The sequence below is a fragment of the Saccopteryx leptura genome, chromosome 3, assembly GCF_036850995.1.
Source record: "Saccopteryx leptura isolate mSacLep1 chromosome 3, mSacLep1_pri_phased_curated, whole genome shotgun sequence".
Lineage (NCBI taxonomy): Eukaryota > Metazoa > Chordata > Mammalia > Chiroptera > Emballonuridae > Saccopteryx > Saccopteryx leptura.
The window spans coordinates 308,251,813-308,275,914 of NC_089505.1; the positions used below are offsets into that span (position 1 = coordinate 308,251,813).

Consider the following 24,102-nt stretch of genomic DNA (forward strand, 5'->3'; position numbering starts at 1 on the left):
TTCCCTAGTGACATACGATGTGGAGCATCTATTCTTGTGCTTATCTAATGATGTACCTGTTTGGATCTCTTGCCCATCTTTTAACTGGGTTATTCTCATCTTATTGATGAGCTTTAAGTGTGTTCTGGGTATTTGGGATAACAGTCCTGCATCAGAGGTATCTTTTCCAATTTTTTTCCCAGTCTGTGGCTTGTCTTGACATTGTCTTTTGAGGAACATTAATTTTTAATGGAGTCTAGTTGTCAATTATTTCTCTCATGAATTGTACTGTTATAACTAAAAACCCAAGTTTTTGTAGGTTTTCTCTTATGTTATCTTCTAGGAGTTTTAGTTTTGCATTTTACATTTAGGTCTAAGGTCCATTCTAGTTGATTTTTGTGAAGGGTGTCAAGTCTGTGTTTAGATTCTTTTTCTTTCTTTTTTTGCATTTGGCTGCCCAGTGCCAGCACTAGTACTAGCTCCTTCAACTGTGCTTCCTCTGCTCTTCCATCAGAGATCAGTTGACGATACTTGTGTGGGTCTGTTTTTGGACACTCCATTCTTTTCCACTTATCTGTTTGTCTTGTTCTTTTGCCAGTACCGCACTGTCTAGAGTACTGTAACTTCATAGTTAAGTTCTTAATTCAGGTAGTGGTGGTCCTCCAGTTCTGTTCTTCAGTATTGTATTGGCTCCTTTTCCTCTCAATATAAACTTTAGAATCAGTTGTCCACAAAATAATTTGCTGGGATTTTGAATGCGATTGCATTGACTCCATAGATCAAATTGGGACGAACTAACATAATATTGAGTCTCCCAACACATGAACATGAAATATCTCTCAACTTAACTGTTTTTTTTTTAAATATACATTTTATTAATTTAGGGTGAAGCTATACAAAGTAACTATACTGATGATTTTCTGGCTTGCTGTGTGATAATTTGAAAGATTTATTTACTTTTAATCAAACTTACTGGGGTACAGTTTCAAGTCTGTAACTCAGCAGCACCATGTGCACCCGCATCGTGGCCCTGCCTCAGGCAGTCTCTGCCTGCTTTCCGCCCTTTGCCTCCTCCACCCCTTTCCCTTTGGCTCTCACACTGTTGTCTGTGTCTATGTGTGTTTTAGATATAAACATGTACCGTATTTCCCCATGTATAAAACGCTCCTATGTATAAGACTCACCTTAATTTGAGGACCCAAAACTTGGGAAAAAAATGTATTACATAAAGTTATTGAAATCAAGTTTTATTCATGATAAAATTCATACAATTTCTCATCACTGTCAAAACTCCCATCCATTAGCTTGTCCTCATCTGTGTCTGATGACAAATCACTCACTGTCTTCAATGAGTGCAAAAACAAGCACAAAAAAGCAGGAAATGCACCCAGTTTTTAGACCCCAAATTTTTCGTAAAAGGGTACGTCTTATACATGGAGAAATAGAGTATTTTTAACTTAACCCCTCATCTTCTGTCATCCAGTACCCCAATTCCTCTCTGTCTGACAGCTGAGAGTCTGTTCATGTATCTATGCCTTTTTCCGTCAGTTCATTTTGTTCATTAGATTCCACATATAAGTCAGATCATATATTTGTTGTTCTCTGCCTGGCTTATTTCACTTAGCATACTACTCTACAGGTCCATCCATGCTGTCATAAAGGGTAAGATTTCCTTCTTTTTAATGGCTGAGTAGTATTCCATTGTGTAAATGTACCACAGCTTTTTTAGCCATTCATCTACTGATGGACACTTGGGCTATTTCCAGATCTTGGCTATTGTAAATAATGCTGCAGTAAACATAAGGGTACCTATATTCTCTGAAATTCGTGTTTCCAGATTCTTAGGATATATTCCCAGAAATGGGATTGCTGAGTCAAAACGCAATACCATTTTTTAATTTTTTTGAGGAAACTCCATACTGTTTTCCACAGTGGCTGCTCAAATCTGCATTCCCACATATAGTCCCTTTTCTCCACATTCTCTCACCACTTGTTTGTTGATTTATTGATGATAGCCATTCTGACAGACATAAGATGATCACATTGTGGTTCAATCTGCATTTCTCTGATGATCAGTGACATTGAGCATTTTTCATGTCTACTGGCCATCTGCATATCCTCCTTGGAGAAGTGCCTATTCAGGTTCTTTGCCCAGTTTTTTTTTTTCTTTCTTCCCCAAAGTTAGAAGCGGGGAAGCAGTCACACTCCCGCATGCGCCCGACCAGGATCCACGTGGCACGCCCACCAAGGGGCCATGCTCTGCCCCTCTGGGCATCACTCTGCTGTTGCGGCTGGAGCCATTCTAGCATGTGAGGCAGAGGCCACAGAGCCATCCTCAGCGCCTGGGCCAACCTGGTTCCAATGGAGCCCCGGCTGCGGGAGGGGAAGAGAGAGACAGAGAGGAAGGAGAGGGGGAGGGGTGGAGAAGCAGATGGGTGCTTCTCCTGTGTGCCCTGACCAGGAATTGATCCCAGGACTTCTACACGCCAGGCCAACGTTCTACTGCTGAGCCAACTGGCCAGAGCCTCTTTGCCCAGTTTTTAATTGGACAACACTCTTCCTGGTGTTGAGATGTCTAAGTTCTTTATCTATTTTGGAAGTTAACCTCTTATCAGACGTATCATTAGCAAATACGTTCTCTCATTCAGTGTTTTCCCTTTTCCTTTTGTTGGATTCTTTTGCTGTATAAAAGCTTTTTAATTTGATGTAGTGTTTTTTATTTTTATTTTTGTTTCTCTTTCCCAAAGAGATATATCAGCAAAAATACTGCTACAAAAGAAGTCTGAGATTTTATTATGTTTTCTTCTAGGATGTTTATGGTTTCACCCTTACATCTGAGATTTTTCTGCATGTACATGTCCAATTTTTCCCAATACCATTTACTAAATAGACTGTCTTTATTTACTCCATCGAATGCTTTTATTTCCTTTGTCAAATATTAACTAACAGTACAAGTATGGATTTATTTCTGGGTTCTCTGTTCTGTTCTAATTATCTGTATACCTGTTCTTATGCCAGTACCAGGATGTTTTGATTACTATGGCCTTGAAGGTTAGTTTGATATTAGATATTATAATTCTTCCAATTTTGTTCTTTTTTCTCAAAATTGCTGAGGCTCATCAGGGTCTCTTTTGGTTCCATATAAATTTTTGGAATATTTGTTCTAGATCTGTAAAATGTGTCATTTGTATTTTAATAGGCACTGCTTTGAATTTGTATTATAGATTGTTTTGGGTAGTATGGACAGTGTAATGATATTTATTATTCCTATCCATAAATACAGTCTATGCTTCCACTTGTTTGTATCTTCAATATCTTTCTTCAGTGTCTTTTAATTTTCCAAGTATGGGTCTTTTACCTCCTTAAATTTATTACTAGGTACCAAACTTTTTGTTGTTTCAATAGCACCTGGGATTATTTTCTTATTTTCCCTTTCTGATAATTTGTTTTATATTCTGCTAATTTACTGAATTAATTAAGACGGTGGAGTTTTCTATGTACAGTATCATGTCATCAGTGAATGATAGTTTTACTTCCTCCTTTCCAATCTGGATGCCTTTTATTTTTTTGTCTGATTGCTGTGGCTGGGACTTCCAGTACTATGTTGAATAAGAGTGGTGATAGCGGGCATCCCTGTCTTGTTCCTGATCTTAAGGGAAACAATTTTAGTTTTTGCACACTGAGTATGGTATTGGCTGTGGGTTTGTCATAGATGGCCTTTATTATGTTGAGGAATGCTCCCTCTATTCCCACTTTGCTGAGTTTATATCACAAATGGGTGCTGGACTCTATCAGATGCTTTTCCTGAACCTATGTATGATTATGTGATGTGTCACATTTGATGATTTGTGAACATTGTACCCGCCTTCTTCCCGCACTCTTTTTAAGAGGCCAGCATAATCCTAATTCCAAAACCAGATAAATTTACGACTTTTCTTTCTCTCATGTTAGTTTGTAGTTATCCTCATATTAATCTTTTTTGGGGATAAAATTTATATTATTTCTTTTTTATGAGGGTGGTAATATAAATTATAGTGTGTGGTGTTTGGGGTTTATTTTCTTCTCTACTCGAGTAACATTGATTAATAACAAATTTAAGGCATATAATACTATAATTCTATATCTGTACACTCTACGCATGTTCATCACCAGAAATCTGGTTTCCATCCATTACCATAAATTTGACCCGTTTTACCCCTCCAGCCCCCTTCCAATATGGTAACCGCCATTTTGTTGCCAATATCTATGAGGGTGGTTTTTTGTTTTATATTTCACATATAAGTGAAATCATACAGATTTCGTCCCTTTCCCTCTGACTTATTTCAGGATCCATGTTCTTCCAAGTGGCAACATTTCACCCTTTTTTACTACTCAGTAGTATTCCATTGTGTATATATTATTATTGTATATATATAATCTCACATCATCTTTATCCACTCATCCATTGGTGGACACTGAAGTTATTTCTGTGTTTTGGCTATTGTAAATACTACAGTAAACACGAGAGTACATTTTATCTTTTGAATTTCTTTATCGGAAGTACCTCTTACAAATATCTCCTCCCCTTCAGTTGGTTGCCTTTGTGTTTTGTTTGATGGTTTCCTTTGCTGTGCAGGAATTTTCAATTTGCTGCAGTCCCACTTATTTTTGCTTTCGTTTCCCTTGCCTTTGAAGTCAAATTCCCAAAACACCAGAAATAAATGTCTACAAGCCTTGTCCGTGTTTTCTATGTACTTTGTTTCTTACATTGAAGTTTCTAATCCATGTTGAGTTAATATTTGTATATGCTGTAAGTTAGTGAATGGTATGGTTTCATTCTTTTGCTTGTAACTTTCCACTTTTCCCAAAAGTATTTAATACAGCATCTCAGTGAATAATGCCATTAGGATTTTGACAGGGATTAACTCTGTAGATTGCTTTCAGTAGTATGGACATTTTAACAATGTTAATTCTTCCAGTCCATGAGCATGGAATATCTATTTCTTTGTGTCTTCAATTTCTTTCAACGGTGTCTGATGGTTTCAGTGTATAGATCTTGCACCTCCCTTTGTTAAATTTATTTCTAGGTATTCTTTTGGTTAAGATTGTAAATGGAACTGTTTGTTTCTCTTTCTGATAGTTCTGTCAGTGGTGTTAGAGTACAAAAGTTGAGAAGTCGCTGCTTGTGCAGGGCTTGGGGCCACTTAGTAAGAGGTACAGGGCACACAAAGGCCAAACACTGCTTTTCTGATGGTTTGTGTTCTTTAAGCGATTTTAGGAGAATCCACAGAGGGGGCTAAGACAGGGCCTTAGTGGAGCAGCTTCTGTCAGAGGCTCCAGCAGGGTGTGCGTGTTGGCTGGGGTCTCCGGGATTCACCAGGTAATGGAGAGGTTAGATTTGGTGTCTGCCTGCACTGCCAGCTAGGTAGAACTTTCCACAAAGGAATAATGACATTGGCCCATAGTTTCTTCCCCGAAGACAACTGCCCTGACCTCTGTCCCTCCAGCCCACGTCCTGAAAGCTAGTCAATTCAGTTCCAACCCACAAGTCCCTGGCCCTTTTTAAGCTGCTGCCACGGCAAGCTTAGAGTGAGTGAGTGTGTGAGAGCCGGCATGGGCCCCTCATGCCTGATTCGTGGGACCCGAGCAGCCCTCCCTCTAACTCAGCCAAACCCTCCCTCATGTTCAGAGCAGATGGTGCCCCAGGCTGGCACTGCGGTGTGGGCTGTCCCTCCCGATTTCTTCACCGCCCACTGTGTGGGGACCTGCCCGTCCGTGTCGCCTGCCTTTCTACCAGTCTCGTCATGGCTTCTGGTCTGTACCCTTAGTTACCAGACTTCTGTTCAGCTAGTTGTTGGGTAGGGGTTGTGGAAGTTAGTTGTAACTTTGACGTAGTTGTGGGAGGAGGCAAGCCAGCATTGCCCACTCCGCCATCTTGACTGGAAGTCCTTCCTAGTATGTCTAAAGTTAATTATTCTGATTTGGAAAACATTGTAAGTCATGTTTGATGATTATTTACTAAGTTAGTAAAACAGAATGTTCCTCTTCTTACCACCATGCACAACAAAGAGCAAAGTACTAATTTTCTAAGTATGAAGAAAAACATTTAAAGAAAATATAAATGTTTGATCCTTTAACAGATTGGTAAAATAAATATACTTACCAATAAAAGCACTATCAGATTCCAATAATGAATTTTTCAAGAAATCAGTTTCATCACTGGGCTAAAAGAAAGGGGTATCATATTAGTATTTTTATCAGTCCTGTGTAAAACAATGTATTAGTACTAAGAGGCATAAGTTTCCACGCTGTCCCCAAAATTAGCAAAATACGATGGGGAGAGGCAGGGCTGGCCGCTTCCCTCCTATACAACATTCCGACGCTCAGAAAACCCTTTTAGTAAGAGTCATGTTAGTGATGAAAACAGCATGAAGCAATGAATCCCATCAACATTATAAACCACCATGGCCAGGCCCTGGCCAGCTGGGTCAGTGGGTAGAGCATCAGCCGGGCATGTGGACATCCTGGGATCAATCCCCGGTCAGGGCACCCAGGAGAAGCACCCATCTGCTTCTCCCTCCCCCTTCTCTCTCTCTTCCCCTCTCACAGCCAGTGCCTCGATTGGTTCGAGCATCAGTGCCAGACAGGAGTTGTCAGGTAGATCCCCATCGAGGCACATGCAGGAGTCTATCTCCCTCCTCTCACTTAAAAAAACAAAAAAGAAAAAAGAAACACTATAACCCTTGAAACCACGACTGAGCTTTAGTCAGTCTTTCAATAAATCCGTACGGTGCAGTATTCCCTCCATGCAGGACTGCAACTGCAAAAACGGGAGTTCCTACAGGTCTCAGGGCCGTGGGGGAGGCCTGCCTTCAGAGGACGGCAGCCTGTGTGAGCGCGATGCCACAAGGACACAGCACAGATACAGAGGAACAGAGAGCAGGGTAAAAATGCTAGGGCACTGGCCAGATAGCTCGTTGGTTAGAGCATCATCCCAATATGCAGAGGTTGCTGGTTCGATCCCCAGTCAGGGCCCATATAGGAACAAATGGATGTTTCTGTCTCTGAAAAAAGTTTAAAAAAAATAATGCAACAGCCTGACTAGGCAGTGGCACAGTGGATAGTGTCGGACTGGGACATGGAGGACCCAGGTTCAAAACTGTGAGGTTGCCAGCTTGAATGTGGGGTTACTGGCTTGAGCATGGGATCTTTTTTTTTTTTTTTTTTTTTTTCTGAAGCTGGAAACGGGGAGAGACAGTCAGACAGACTCCCGCATGCGCCTGACCGGGATCCACCCGGCACGCCCACCAGGGGACGATGCTCTGCCCACCAGGGGGCAATGCTCTGCCCCTCCGGGGCGTCGCTCTGTTGCGACCAGAGCCACTCTAGCGCCTGGGGCAGAGGCCAAGGAGCCATCCCCAGCGCCAGGGCCATCTTTGCTCCAATGGAGCCTTGGCTGCGGAAGGGGAAGAGAGAGACAGAGAGGAAGGAAAGGGGGAGGGGTGGAGAAGCAAATGGGCGCTTCTCCTGTGTGCCCTGGCCGGGAATCGAACCCGGGACTTCTGCATGCCAGGCCGACGCTCTACCACTGAGCCAACCGGCCAGGGCAGCATGGGATCTTAGATATGACCCCATGGTGACTAGCTTGAGCCCAAAGGTCACTGGCTTGAGCAAGGGGTCCCTCGCTCTGCTGTAGCCAACCCTCCCCACACCCCGGCAAGGCACATATGAGAAAGCAATCAGTGAACAACTAAGGTGCCGCAACAAAGAATTGATGTTTCTCATCTCTCTCCCTTCCTGTCTATCCCTATATGTCCCTTTCTCTGACTTTCTCTCTGTCAAAAAAATAAATAAGTAATGTTACAGTTGGAATTGTAATGGGCTCTCAAAATGAGAGGTAACTTCATCTCTCCACCAGACTTCTAATGTGAAGCACTGTCATTTTTTAAGGAAATATATTCCACTGACAACACAGCACAGATCAGCAGAAAGTTCTCTGTTCACTGAATTTAAATCTCCTGTCTAACATCCACTGACACTACTTCTGCTTTCTAGCTTGAGAATAACTGACGGTAATACTGGCATCTAACAACTAATGAAGGTCTGACCCAGCTGTTCTAAGCACTGCTGTGCACAGCCCAAGCTCTCCTGTGCACCACAGCCCTTCCTGGGACTGAACTGGCGTCCCTAGGCCCTGTCTTCTCCATGACAATCTCCATGTCTGCCATACAATCCAGTTTTTAGGAAAATGAGGACCCCCAAAATCATGAGCTCATAAACTGTTGACTTATGCTGAGTTTCTCCTCAACAAAATACGGTCTTACCATTTTAACCAAAAATTGAAATGTTAAATTTCAGTATCTTTTTACAGAAATGTGATAGTCACATATATAGAAACCTACCAACCTGCAGCGGGTCCAGGGACAGGTCTTAGTACCTCTCAGGCCACAAAGCACAGAGACAAGGAAGTCTAGTGGCCAGCCTGGGTTCAGATCTGGCCCTCACTGTTTGCTGTGCCCGTGGGCAAGCAGTTTCCTCTGTCAGCAGGGACAGGGCATGCCTTCATGGGAACTTCAGAGAAATAAAGGTCAAGTACCCGCATAGGTACAATGTGTGCTGTATCGTAAGTTTAAAGCCAAGCACCCACAGCTACCCATTGGTAACCCTGGCAAACAGCTGTCTGAAAATGAGGCTAAGACTACCTGTACCACTATTATATGTGAAGATTAAACTGACTTCCAACCTCGATCTTTCGCTTGATCTCTAATTGCAAGTTCCAACTGTTTGTCGAACAGGCATCTCAAACTTACCAAGTCTAAATACTTCCTCTGCTCACCTAGGTTAGAGCAGTGGCTTGTTGTCTACCTCAGTCTATTCTCAAGGAAGAGCAATCAGTAATCGCAGTAAAACATGAAATAATGTCGCTCCTTTGCTCAAAAACTTCAGAAGCTTCTCAACACATTCAGTGGGGCCCGTCCCCTCTCCCCTCTCTCGAGGGCTCAGGCCTCCCTGGCCTCCTCACTGCTCCTCGCCTGCTCCCGCCCCAGCCTCTGCTCCCTGTAGACATGTCCCACCTGCCTGATGTCCTTACTGAATGTCGTCCGCTTAGGCACACCTTTCCATGACCATGACCACGACCACGACCACTGCATTTCAAATTAAACTGTCTCACCCAGTACCCCCTTTGTGTTTAGCAAATATCAATGAATGGAATCCTTACAGCCATGCTCAGAGAGGCAAGTACTGTGATCCCATTCTACAGATGAGGAAGCTGAGTCACAGAAAGATTGACTTGCCTGATGCCAGTCAACTAAAAACAAATTAGCTTGAACAGCTCAGCTCTAGAGTCTTGTTCTTAGCTCTGACAATATGCTTTCTCTGCTAACACAGCTCTAGCTACCCACTGCATCGATGAGACAAGCTTTATAATCCTTAATTCAAAATTCCTGGAAATTAAAAACTGGAATACTTGTCATAGTCTTAAAAACTTTTTATCCCCCAAAAACTAGCTTGAAAACTCAGACTGGGTCCCTTACCATTCTGTGGTCTCGCACGTTAGCACTTGGGACTGCATCCAAGTCCACTGTAGTTGATGCAGAACAAACACAAATTCAAAGGTTAGAAAACATTTAAAAAGTAAAATAAATTTTAGAATACTTTTTGTAACTAGCTCTCTATTAGAAATGACTTCTTAACCATCACATTACAGACTGCTTCTAAGACACTACTTATTTATATGTATTAATATAACCCAGCATTCAATGTAGCTGGTAGAATTCTCCCATTCACATCAATGAGTATGAAAACTGAAATCAATGAGCTTCAAACTGATGCCCACAGAAAAGGAAAATGCAGGGTTCCTCACCATCTCCTCGGAGTCCTCCAGCCTGTGTGGGAACGTGCTGAGTGGGGTTGAACCAGCTTCCCCCATGTAACTGAAGGAAGCTAACCCAGTTCCAGGCATCTGGTTCCAGGGGCAAAGATTTTAGATTGGGCATCCCAAAGGCCCCTCTCCAATGTGACCTGCATTCCTATGTGTTCTTCTGAATAATACATTTTCTCCTTTTAGATGCTGCCTTGGGGAATAAACAGACTGCCAAAGATAGCCTGTATTCCTTCTTATTTTATTTTTGTGTTTGGGATTGCTTTATAGTTAAACCACATTCTTATTAATTAAGTCATCAGTGTTTTGTCCGAGCTGTGGGTGGCTACTGTGGGAGTGTACACCCTCAGTGCCAAAATGGACCCATGTCCCCTGGCAGCTATTTTGGGTCTCCTAAAGAAAAGTCCCACTAAAATGGATATAAAGGTTCAAGAACGTGCTTGCTCCTCTCTTCTCTCCTGACAACATGCCCACTCTTTAACACAGAATCTGGGTAATTCTGCTGTCAGAGGGGCATCCTGAAACCAGTGTTTAAAATTCTGTATCAGATGGCGCTCTTTCCCTCTGTAGTCATTACTTGAGTCTTGACCTGTGCTGTGGGCCTACAGGGCCATCCTGTTACTCCAGCGACCGTCTTGTGGCCAAGAAAGGTTCCTCAGATGTGCAGGCCATGGCAGCCCGCCAAGGTAGGGGCTGAAATTCCCTCAACATACTGATGGGACCATCTCCTTCTACTCTTGTTACCCGACTGCATGGTTATGACTCACTTTCCACAGCACCCTCAAAGGCCTGAAGGCTAGCAGAGCTGCTAAAACACGGTGTGGGTCCTGCAGTCACCCACCCCATCAATAGGGACCCCCGGGGCTCTGAGGCCTCCAGGGGCCCAACCGTCCACACCCCAGTTATACTCCCAAAGGACCCTAGATTTTTCCCTTGCAGCACTCATCATCCTTACACTTATTAACATCAACAGATACAGGCTGACGCTTTACAGACCTAATGCCTTATCAAAGATTAAAACAGACACACACGGTAGAGAAATGGCCCACAGGGCTCTGATGAGCCCAGTCAGGGCACCCGGGCCTCCTGGTACAATGAGTGGCTAGGCCCTGCTCACCCATGGGTACCTGACCCCAGACCACCAGTCTTTTCTGGGATTCAAGGCCAGAAGGCCACGTGATCCAGAGCTGCCAGGAGAAGGAGCCCGCCCAGGGACTGAAACGGAGACATAAGATGGAGAAAGAAAGCCAACAACAAAAGCCACTGATGCCATTGGAAACAGCAATAATTAGTTCCGACCTTCTGCCCCTTCCTGCAGTTTTATTCTATTCAGTCTCTTCTGCTGCGCTCTCAGGAGGGCTTGCTGCTGAATCTCTAAGGTGTACTGATCTCTTGGAGGATCCGGATACATAAATTTCAGATCAACTCGTGTTTCTGAATCTGGTACAAAAAATAAGTTATAAACAATGTTAAATCTCATTTTCAAACAAGATTTTATAAAACTTCACTATGACATGAGTAACCTTAATTTCAAAATCAAGTAACAATATAAATAATGGGACAGCACCAAAGTCAAAGCACATCAAAATCATAAAACTTAAGGACACAAAGTTAATTTTTTTTTTTTGAGAGGCAGGAAAAGAGACAGTAATATCAAGCTTCAATGTCTTTTCGCAAACCTAGCAACATCATAAGGGAGCCCCTGGGACAAGTAACAGCTTATCGATGCACCCGTCCCTCCCAGCCCCTCCCATGGAGTGCCCCCAGAGCACACAGCAGGGCCACTGTGCACAGACACGCCTGGAGGTCAGTCACATGGCTACAACTCAGGCAGCCATGAGCTAGTGCTGTCACAGCCAACCCCTGTAACATGCAAAAATGTAATGCAGTGTTAAGGCCGATTAATATTTTAGCCCTTGCAAATATCATGCAAAAAGCAAAATAAAAGCAGACTGGCTAGATCTTTGGGAAGATGTCACTGCTGAGGAAATAACAATAAGAATTCACTTGTGCCACAATTCAAAAGTATCAATTTATCAGAATGAAATGTTAAATATTATTTTTTAAAAATAGTTCATACATTGTAAAAAGCCTTGAAAGTATTCCTTTTGATATACTAATTATACCATTGGGATATAATTTAAAGAAATGATCCTAAGTATGTAAAAATTTTATGACTAGAATTTATCAAAATAACAGGAAAAAGAGAAAGCATGTTGACTAAGAATTAAAAAACAGTTAAAAGCCAAATTAACAGAAGAGACCCTGGATGCACAAACGTGGCTGGAATGAGCCAACTTCACCACCTCCAGACTTTGTGTCCTCTCAAAACGAGGTGTCAACTAAGTCACACGATGAATGGGAACTAGATGTGGTAATTAGGGAAACAATGGCTCAATTTTATGGTTTAAACCTTTTTGGTCTCAACACATCTTTATACTTTAAAAATTGAGTACCCCAATGTCTCTGTCTCTCCTCTCTCTCTCTCTCTCTCTCTCTCTTTCACACACACACACACACACACACACACACACACACACACACACACACCATCTTAGAAATTAACACTAAGAAGTTTTTAAAACATGGTTATACACAGGCACACATTCTGTTAACTTCAGAGCACTGAAGTCATCACATGCCGTGTAATTCTGAAAACCTGTACACACAAGAGAATAAAAATGAAATAGACAGCTAATAGCTTAGTTGTAATACACAGTTTGATCTCACAGGTTCCCTGACCAAACTCTCAGACCCACTGGCTTAACATGATGCCTGACGTAATGATCAATAAATGATAGCATAAAAAATAAATATGGTATATGTAATTAATGAAACTTGTAAATTTAAGAAAAAATAAGATAAAATACCAATCACATCTTTTTTTTTCTTTTTCATTTTTCTGAAGCTGGAAACAGGGAGAGACAGTCAGACAGACTCCTGCATGCACCCGACTGGGATCCACCCAGCACGCCCACCATGGGGCGATGCTCTGCCCATCCTGGGCGTCGCCATGTTGCGACCAGAGCCACTCTAGCACCTGAGGCAGAGGCCACAGAGCCATCCCCAGCGCCCGGGCCATCTTTGCTCCAATGGAGCCTTGGCTGCGGGAGGGGAAGAAAGAGACAGAGAGGAAAGCGCGGTGGAGGGGTGGAGAAGCAAATGGGCGCTTCTCCTGTGTGCCCTGGCCGGGAATCGAACCCGGGTCCTCCGCACGCTAGGCCAACGCTCTACCGCTGAGCCAACCAGCCAGGGCTCAATTACATCTTTTTATTTTGCTTTTTCCTTTTTAATAGGTTCGGAAAGACAAAATATCCAAAAAGTGATATTTCAGTCTTTTCTCTTTGTATTTAGAACTTTGTATAATAGATACTACTTTTAAAAATAAAGAAGAGAAGTTTAAGTTCTGGTTTATCAGTACAGGTATTGGAACACACACAAACACGGTGCCTCCCGTGGCCCACGCCAGCTCTGCTGACGGCATCTGCAGACAGACCGCAGATGACAGTTGGTTCCTCTATGCATTTTCTGTCCCTAGCCCTCTGTGCACCTTGGTCAGGCTATTTCCCTAATAAGCTCTCTCTCCTCCAACTGCTGCAATCAGACCTCTCTCTTCCTTCAAACATCCTTCATTTCCTCCTGTCTTCTCAAGGAGCCTGCTCTCTCTAACAATCCTTCCCTCCCTCCTTCTCCTGTGTCCAAACTACTTCCTCCTGTAACAGTTCTAAACATTAGCATTCACAATGTGCCTCCAGCTCTGGACCCTTCTTCCCAACCAAGGCTGCTTTTATGCTAACTGCTTCCAACACTCTTCCTCCTGTTCAAGCCTTGCCCCAAAGTTAACTGGCTTCTGCTCCCATAATTCCACAGAAAAGGTCTAGCTGAAGTCACCAATGGCTTCTGATCCAACTCAACTATCCAGTATTCATCTTAGCCTGATATACATCCTAACCCCTGGCTCTCAGGACACCGTTCTCCTGCTTGTTCTCCAGTCACTCTGGCTCTCCCTCCTCAGCCTCCTAGCTCGCCTGGCTCTGTCCACCTGCACTAAATTCCAAGGGCCCTTCTGCACTCTCCCAGGTGCTGACCCCTGCCGAGGCCCTGACAGCACAGTCAACTGAGGTAAAGTTGCATATACAGAGATATTATTTACTTTAAACATATATCATAAATAAAACTTTAGAAAAGTTTAAAGATCCCTGAATCTGGGAAGCACACTCTTATTCTATCTTTAAAATACAGTGTCCCACTAGGCCCTGGCCGGTTTGCTCAGTGGTAGAGCGTCGGCCTGGCATGCAGGAGTCCCGGGTTTGATTCCTGGCCAGGGCACACAGGAGAGGCGCCCATCTGCTTCTCCACCCTTGCCCCTCTCCTTCCTCTCTCTCTCTTCCCTTCCCGCAGCCAAGGCTCCATTAGAGCAAGGTTGGCCCGGGCACTGGGGATGGCTCCATGGCCTCGGCCTCAGGCGCTAGAATGGCTCTGGTTGCATCAGAGCAACACCCCAGATGGGCAGAACATCGCCCCCTGGTGGGCATGCCGGGTGGATCCTGGTCCGGCGCATGCGGGAGTCTGACTGCCTCCCCGTTTCCAACTTCAGAAAAATACAAAAATAAATAAATAAATAAATAAATAAATAAATAAATAAAATACAGCGTTCCACTCACCTCTATCTTTCAGCTCATTAAAGTCATAAATATTCTGAAAAGTAGTCGTCTCTAAGCCCTTTGGTGACTGTCTTCGGACAGGAGCCTGCAACCGGTGTCGAGCCATGTCAAATACATCCATAGGGTTCCTTTCCCTTTTCCTGTAAGTGACAAATTATGATAAATGTGTTTTTCTGGGAAGAAAATCTGAGGTCACACTGCATTCAAGAAATGTGGCACTTTCACCAGAATATATTATAAACAGTTACTCTAATATTTGTTACTTCAATCCCTTATACTAAAAAATAGGGTATTTATTAGGTCATTGTTTCTAATCTTTCCAAATGCTCAGATGCAAAGTACGTAAGAGTAAAATTATTTAATTTAGCTTTGCCCTAAATGCTCATGCGGAATCAGGATCACAGTCCGTGAGGCCAGAGAAGCCAAGGTTCAAAGATTAGCAGTTTGACCTTGATTTTGGCATCTGTAAGATGCAGATATTATCTAGCTCTTTTAGTCTTGTAAGTGTGAGAATTCAGTGAAATTATATACTATCAAGTATCCAGCATAGTACGTGACATGTATTGGGTACTCAATAAATATTACCTTCCCCCACTCTAAAACAGAAATTATACAGACAAATATAGTGTTAATACGCTACCCAATATAATGTGTTATTATCCACAGTCCCCAACACTAATTAACAATAGGCTTTCAGGAAACTTGATACCTAATTCGTTAATACTGAATTCCTGTGGTGTCTAGGGAATTAATACACAGGCCTGCCGCTCACTGAGGGAGTTTTCTGCTGGGGCTTTGGGGAAGTGGTGTTCAGAGGACAGGACAGGTATGGTACTCTAGCCCTGAAAATAAAGTAAAGCCAAGTATCTCCTGCTGCTTCCCTCAGCAGCAGGCAGTCCCCCTACAGTTTTGAAAATGCAGCTCTATGCTATAGGTGTAAGAGTTGGCCAGACTCCAGCCTTCATTTCTTTATTCACTAAATCTCCCCTGAGCACCCCCTGGGGACAGGAGGACACCAGCAGGCAGTGCTCTGCTCCCCTGGAGTTCCCTTTCAGATGAGGGATTCACCAGGCAAAACTACTTTGTCAAGGCTACACACACCTCTAACAGTGAGCTGCCTAAGTGACAGGAGGTTCATTTAAGTGTAAAACGGATACTAAACAGGCTCCTAGAAGGCCATTATACTATAGAAGCCCTATGGTTTCATCAAGGCTGATAATTGGGAATGAGGCTAGGGGATCCAGGCTCCTGTCTGTTCTGTGCCCAGCACAGAGTGGAAGCTCAATCATGTAGTGAATGAAGTTTCTTTTTGTGAAACTATTCCAAAATTGGAATAAAGAACCAACCCTGAGGTGTTTCTCATCATGATACACATATAAAATTACACCCCAAAAAAGTTAACAAATCCTTGATTATGAGTCTAACATCTACCTTTATCTAACTTAAGTTCGCATGTAGAATTTACAAGGTACTTTTCAAACACATACATTTATTTCCTCTTCACTAGAATCTCATGGGGTAGACATTACCATGTATGACCTGCAAATGAGAAAACTGAAAAACTGCCTGGTTTCTTTCCTAACTCTTTGAGTAGTGAGTTTTTTTCATGCTTTGCTGACCCCTGGGAGTGAGTTTTTTTTTTTCAAAAAATGAAATTAGTTCCAGTTACAGTTTTATTAACTTAAAATCATGTTTGTTTGATAACCAATTTATGGAAACAATAGCATACATTTACCTTTTTATAATGTTGCCTTATACATTTTTAAAATAAATCGATCATACTCTGGATGGTCAGGAGGCATAAGAATGTACATGAATGTTCGTACTACTCAAAGGGTTAAATCACACACTTTACCAAAAGAGAGCACAGTCTTCAATTTATGAATGGAAATAAAATGTCAATAGTCCACTCACTGAATTAAATATGCATGTTTTATATAAAGAAATCAGCAACAGTTAAAGCACTTGTATCATAAAATTAAATATTAAAAAAACTATAGTGATCTCTCAATTACTTAGTAATAGTTGACTTACTAAGAAGAATTCATCATTGAAAACTGCCACCTTGGGCCTGACCAGGCAGTGGTGCAGTGGGTGGAGCAGCGGACTGGGACACAGAGGACCCGGGTTTGAAACTCCGAGGTCACCGGCTTGAGTGTGGGCTCACTAGCTTAAGCGCAGGGTAGCTGGCTTGAGCGTGGGATCATAGATATGACCCCACGGTTGCTGGCTTGAGCCCAAAGGTCACTGGCTTGAGTAAGGGCTCACTAACTCTGCTGTGCCCCCCCCCCCCCCAGTCAAGGCACATATGAGAAAGCAATCAACGAACAACTAAGGAGACTACGGAGCCTCAACAAAGAATTGATGCTTCTCATGTCTTTCCCTTCCTGTCTCTCTGTCCCTATCTGTCCTTTTTTCTCTTTCTCTGTCTCTGTCACACACAAAAAAAAGAGAGAGAGAGAAAGAGAGAAAATTGCCACCTTGGGTCCTGGCCAGTTTGCTCATCAGCCCAGTGTGCAGATGTCCTGGGTTTGATCACCAGTCAGGGCACAGTGAGAAGCGACCATCTGCTTCTACTTCCCTCCCTCTCTCCCTTCTCTCCCTCTCGCAGCAAGTGGCTCAGTTGGTCTGAGAGTCAGCCCCAGGCGCTGAGGATAGCTGACCCCAGATGGGGTTGCTGATCAGGGCACATGTGGGAGTCTATCTATCTATCTCCCCTAGGGGAAGGGAGGGGAGAGGAGAGGGGAGGAGAGGAAGAGAGGGAGAGGATGGGAGGGGAGTGGAGGGAGGGGATAGAAGAGGGGAAGGGAAAGGAGGGGATAGAAGAGGGGAGGGGAAAGGATAGAAGAGGGGAGGGGAAAAGATAGAAGAGGGGAGGGGAAAGGATAGAAGAGGGGAGGGGAGGGAAAAGGGGAGGGGAGGGGGAAAGAAGGGGAGGGGAGGGGGAAAGAAGGGAAGGGAGGGGATAAAAAGGGAAAAGAAAAAAAAATTGTCAACTTGGCCTGACCTGTGGTGGCACAATGGATAAAGCATCAACCTGGAATGCTGAGGCCGCCAATTCAAAACCCCAGGGTTGCCTGATCAAAGTACATATAAGAAGTAACGACTACAGGTTGACGCTTCCGCTCCTCCCTCACCTTTTCTCCCTCTTTCCTCTCTCTAAAATCAATAAATTAAATTTAAAAATAATTTTAAAGAAAAGTGACACCTTGGTTTAATATTTCATTATCCAGCCAGGCTATGTTTTCAAATTTCCTCACCCTGTTTACTTAGCCAGAACATGCTTAGAGAATGCCAAAAATATCTAAGCAAAGCATAATTAGGCAGATTAACATGCTACCTTAAAATACTACCACATACAAGATTAGAGTCAAAGACAGTATGAACTTAAATGATACACAAACTGATAGACACAAGAACAGTTAAAGACATGCTTATGACTTAGTTTACATATATGTCATCACGTAGCTCTGTCTGGGGCCTGGAGACAGTGACACCCAATAGCAGCAAGCACACCCAGCATCCAGAGCTTGGTTTCTAAATATCATTCCAGAAGAGGAACCAGGGCTCTCTGGAGAAATGGCTGATTCTAGGGCTGAGGCAAGGGAAATACAAGCACCTTGTAGTGCCAGAAAATAAGGACGTGCTAAGAAAACAAAAGGATGGGGACATGTCAAAGGAGCCAACCTTGAAAGAGTTCCCAATGGCTAAAGCAGCAACAATCTGAACAACATAAACAATGTAGTAATGGATTATAACCCACAGTATAAAATATACTGTTCACAAAAATTAGGGGATATTTCAAAATGAATATGAAGCAATAAAATATCCCCTAATTTTTGTGAGCAGTGACAACGGTGATATAAACAAATGACTCAGTAAGTCAATCAAGAGAAGAAACAAATCTTTCTTACAGAGAATTCTAAATAATACACTAGGTAAATAACACCTTCTCTAAGGGCTGGTGTTTAGTCCCACCTCCTTCCCCACTCTTAGTGATTCATGTTCAAAGAATAGTTACTGAGGTGGAGAAACTTGGAAAATACTGTAACCAAACAGTAAGGCTCCCATCCGGGGATGTCATGTGGATGCCGTGTACCCTCTGACACAGTGATGAGAGGGGTACTCCATGCTATTCTTTCCAAAAACCCTTCATCCCAGTCTAATCGCGAGAAAATACGAAAGAAACTGACTGGTGGCCATTTTACAAGATACCTGGCCAGTCCTGTTCCTATCAGTCATGAGAACCAAGGAGAGACTTAAAAACTGTCCCAGAGCAGAGGAAATGGCAACTGAACGCAGTGTGGTCCCTGGAGGGACAGTCACAGAAAAGCTGGAAAAATCCGTAACCTCTAGAGATGTATTGTAGTTAGTACCAACACTCTAGTGTCAGCTCTTAGTTGTGAAAATCATGCTCTGGTAATAAGGCTAAAATAAGGATGTCAACAGCACGGCACACTGAGTGAGGCGCACGTAGAAACTGTTCTGCTTGCAAGTTTTCTAACAGACTGTTTAGTTTTTAAAAATATAAACACCCTTTAATTAAAGAAAGTGTGGTAGCTGCCCACTACATTGATCTTAAATAGTTGGTCATCTGTAAGTCAATCTGCCGGACAAGAAGTATTTCAGAAAACAACACACTGTTCAAGGAAAACATAAAAGTAGCCTTCGTAATGTCACCAAGATTATTCCAATTCTGAAATTTTCCATTCCTTCCATTTTCCTCACAAGGACCAAATTTCTATGTCTGATTCTGTAGAAGACTAAAAAAGGAAAATAAGGAGATTGTTTCTGTAACCCCAGTCTGGGTCTTCTAGTCTTGTTTTCCCCGCCTCCCGTCTTGGACTTCCTTATCAAAGTTTAGGTTAGCTTACAAAGTACCCTCGGCAGCCGGCGGCCCGGGGTTCATGAGGTTCCACTTAGTCAATTCCTTTTGAGCACTGATTTCCGCAGCGAGACAACCCATCCTCAAGACAGAGCTTAAAGGGCCTGCTCCCAATGGCGGTTTTTCAGTCTGACCCTACTGAACAGTCAGAGTTAGGGGTAGTACTTCTGGTTTTCCTTCAAGAAATGCTACTTCTTTCTTCCTCCTTCCTCTTCCCCAATTCCTGTCAATACCACCACCATAAGTAAATTATTGACAGTACAAAAGGAGAGTTCTAATGCTCAATTTAAATATTTTATGTTAGGTTTAAATAAGTATTCATTAAATATCCCATATTTTCATGGTGAATAAATTCAACAATCATGGACAAAAATTTTATGCGGATAACTTTACGTAAAAATCACAGAAAGTGAATCAAAGCATATTAATTTTTAAAAAAACTTGCAAAAAAAGAGAGAGAAAGAGAAAACCTACCATATACTACAAACACAAAGAAACTCAAAAATCATACACTATTTTTGTCTTACCTGCACTGAATTCCTCCACTAAAATATAATTATTTAGCTAAAATTCTTTTGGGAGAAAAGGCAATTTCAGTCATTAAAATTTCACTAACAATCTATTAAAAACTTTTCAAGCATGCAAACTATCCATTCTAATAAAGGGGCTTTAAAATACAGATTAATTAACCCTATTTTAAAACTATAATTACTGGGTAGATTCTGATTGACATATGATTCCTCATCCCGAACACAAAAGAATTTGGGAACAAATGAAAAACGCAACTCAAAACTTACCTTGTGTGAATTTCATCATCACTGTCCATGTGCAGCAACTGCCCTTGTAGACGCCGCTCTTCACTACGAAGCTGTTTTCGCATTTCTGATAATTCCAGAATTACATTCTTTTTCTCCTCTGCAAATTTCCATTTATTAGTAAAAAATAAAGCACGTTTGAGAATAAAAGATCAAGCATTAAAACACAACCTGACTTATTAGAGCTAAAGTGCTCAGAGAGACATTTCTAGGAGTTATTTTTAATGTCTTACACATACAGATCACATTTATGAACATCCGTAAGACCCACAACATTTCTGATAAAACAGGAATTTCGGAAGCACTATTCTGTGGGGGGAGGAGAATGCCACTCAAAGGGGCAGCACAGGGAGTTCCCGGGTGATGACAGAGCAGACCTGCTCCTCGACTGTGTGGCAGTTACAAAGCTTGTACGTGGTAACACACAGAGAAGCACAGCACAGACACCCCCTGAGCACGTGGGCAGCCAGGGGCCTGGCCAGTGCCTGTGGAGCACAGCACTGTCCACCCCTGGGGGTGACACTGTCCCAGGTCACAAGTCACCACAGGGGAGGGAGGGCAAGGTGCCCAGGACCTCTATATTGTTTTGCAATGTTGCATGAGTCTATAATTATTTCAAAATAAAAGGTTTAAAAATGCTGTAGATTACAGGTTTAATAGTTAACCCCACCTTCTGCACGGAGCTGATTTTTCCTGGCAGGTACAGGAGGAGACTGGGCCCTGGACACGGAACGCTCCTGTTCAACAATCATGACAGATGCATTCAGTATGTCTTCCCTACTCATGTACTCTTGAAAAGAATACTTTCTGAAGTAACTATATGTAAAAGAAATCAAACTCCCCATTATCCTCCTATAGACTTATCTATATCCATTTCCCCTTCCCACCACGACAGCAGAGTCTGTGCCTGTTCAAAGGTACCCCTACCTTACCCTGTACTCTGTAGCTGGGAAGTGACTCCCATCGGCCCCATCAACTAGTCCCTTTTCTTCACCCTTTTCTTCTCTCCTTAATCTCAACATGCTTAAAACTCTCTCCCTTGTTCAAAAAAAATTCTCTCACCCTTCTTAAGTCTCCTGTCCACTCCCTGCTTCCCTCCAGCCATGCTTCTTTTAAGAGTGACAGACACGGTACATGTGGTGCCCACGTCGTTCTCCCGTTCACCCTGCCCCACACAGCACTGCCTTTGCTCTGCACCCCTTTGCTCCACAGCCCTGCTCTCACCAGTCACCAAGTGACCCCAGGGATGCACTCAATGGGCACTAAAGCCCTTATTTACTTGGCCAGTAGCAACTAACATCATTGCCACTGTCACTTTTTCTCTGTCTCTTTCCTTTGCTTCTTAAATGTTAGTGATTCCCTAGCATTCCATCTTTAGCAAAATGTTCATGACTTTCAGAACTACAGATCCAGTCCGGACCTCCTTCTGAGCCACAACCTCTATTTCAACCCTACTCTGTGTAGCCCTCACCAGAAACTTGACAGTTGTCACTGACTCCTACCTACCACAGTCAGTAAATACCACTATCTGTGTCTCTTGAATATATCTTGGCATTGTCACCCCTCTCAGTTCTTATTGTCACTGCCTTTGCTCAGATCATCAAAGTCTCAGATCTGCAAAAGTATTCTGGCTTCCAAAACATATCTCCACACCACTGCCTAAGAGAACATTCTGCAACACAATATTTAAATATTATAATGAATTCCCATACATTATCTATCATGGACTCATTACATCGAAATTTCAGAGGGTAGGATTCAGGAAGATGTTCTTCTAAGGATGTTTGTCTGTTCTGGTAACTAACCTGTTTGGTAGCCACTAGTCTATGGGATAGTCAAACCCCTCACCACTCCACATGCTTCCCTGTGTATGTTCTGACTGCCACGTCCTCTACACTGCCAGTCCCTGACCCAACCACGGTGCATCCCCCACGTGTGCCGTGCGCCTCACTCCCTCCATGATCTTGTACAGAAGTCCCTCACCCTCTTTCTCTTTATGGCAAATTCCTACTCATTCTTCATGAGTCAACTTTAGGATCAACCCTCCTGAAACATTTTCCCAGCTCTCTATAGCTCATTCTAAAGTATAAGGAACTTCATTAGCATAACTACAGCTAGCCAGAAGATACATTATCAAAGCAAAAGGTATTCTTGAGGGCCTAGACAAGAATCATTGCTAAATCGTGATTTGTCAAAATATTTAAGCTTTAAAAGGCACCAAATACTATTAGTTACAACCAAAGTAACAAATTAATATAGACATTATCTATATTTCAGATCTGAAAAAATTTAACCTAGCTAAATATGATAAGAAAATTCTGGTCCTGGCTAGCAGCTCTATAGATAGAGCATCAATCTGGCATATAGATGCCCTGGGTTCAATTTACGGTCAGGACACAGATGAGAAGCGACCATCTACTTCTCTCTCCCTCCCTCTCCCCCTTTTCTCCCTCTTTCACTCCCACAGCCAATGGCATGGTTGATCCAAGTGTCACCCTCAGGTGCTAAAAACATCTCACTGATTCAAGCATTGGCACCGAACAGGGGTGGCCAGGTGAATCCCGGTCAGGGCATATGTGGGAGTCTGTATCACTATCTCCCCTCCCCAACCCAAAATAACTTAGCTAAGATTAACAAGCCAGAAGAAAAACATATGTACTTGAATAAAGGAACTTATAATGCTGTCCACTGAAGGAGGTCTTTGGAGTTTGCTTGCAAGTTTGTTCTGAAGAGCAGGAACTACAGGAGAAGGCTGTCTCAAGTGCTGGAAAAAAAAATATGTATACATACACACATATACCAATAAATGTAGGTGTATATACACACATGTATACATATATATGTGTGTTCACATACACTCTTAATGTGTGAGCATCTAAGAAGTTTAAAATGTTATTACTTCTTTTATTTTTTAAAATACTTTTTACAAAAAGTCATAAAAAGTTACATAAAATCAAATGCATCAGTTATAATAAACATTAATAAACATAAATGGAGTTAGATATCCTTGTTAAAAGAATATGACTCTCATGTCAGGAAAAAATAATTCAACAAACTTAAGTAAAGGAATACAATACTGAGTATTAAGATAGCAACCAAAATAAAAATATATAGCCAAAGTATCAAATCATCTTAATAAAAAGAAATAGGACAATTCATAAAACAAACAAAACCTTTCTGGAAAACAGAAATCAGCAACTAAAACCTCGTCCCTCGTCACCAAGAGCAGCATGGATGAGGGAATCTCCAGATCACAGCAGGTGCTATGTCTCCATATGAAAATATAACAGGATTTCAGTTTACAGTGTAATAAAGCTAATAGTTTCCATTTCACATTAAAATCAAGATGCTGAAAACATAGACTCCTAACAAAATGCAATAATTACCTTGGTAAAAAAAATTCTCCAGACCAGAGTATGTGTGCAGATGTTCATTTTGCTCAGTAGAAAATCAAAGATCACATTCACTGATGACTTTAATAAAATTATAAATATATGAAAGAGAACTTTTAAAAAAAACTTCTAGGTGATGATACCCAACCAGGCAGTGGCACAGTAAACAGAGCATTGACCAGGGACTCAGAGGACCCAGGTCTGAAACCCCGAGGTCACCAGCTTGAGCGCAGGCTCACTGGCTTGAGCAAGGTGTCACTGGCTTCTTTATTATATGCGGCTTAAGTGTCTGTTTGTCACCAATAGCTTATTGGTTGCTTGCATAACTGTACTAGCCAATGGGGTGAAGTTGCCACGGCTGAATGCAAATTGAGCGGGTCAGGGGGAAGGTGAACATTTGTTTGCATTGGCAATCATCTGCTTTTGAAACAATTTAAGGCTGAATGCAAATTGAGCGTGTCAGGGGGAAGGTGAACATTTGTTTGCATTGGCAATCATCTGTTTT

The 24,102-nt window shown here is 42.4% G+C and overlaps 1 protein-coding gene across 1 annotated transcript in view; it reads right to left on the reverse strand.

The window, feature by feature from the left end:
* CSPP1 (centrosome and spindle pole associated protein 1) overlaps positions 1-24,102 on the reverse strand; it is a 109,245-nt gene that overhangs the window by 4,988 nt on the left and 80,155 nt on the right. Inside the window, exons 22-28 of the mRNA XM_066378930.1 lie at positions 22,865-22,969; positions 20,876-20,942; positions 20,188-20,305; positions 14,506-14,645; positions 11,141-11,281; positions 9,495-9,541; positions 6,122-6,182 (exon numbers count right to left, since the gene is read on the reverse strand). Of these exons, the coding sequence (XP_066235027.1) occupies positions 6,122-6,182; positions 9,495-9,541; positions 11,141-11,281; positions 14,506-14,645; positions 20,188-20,305; positions 20,876-20,942; positions 22,865-22,969 (679 nt within the window). The remainder of the gene's footprint in view (positions 1-6,121; positions 6,183-9,494; positions 9,542-11,140; positions 11,282-14,505; positions 14,646-20,187; positions 20,306-20,875; positions 20,943-22,864; positions 22,970-24,102) is intronic.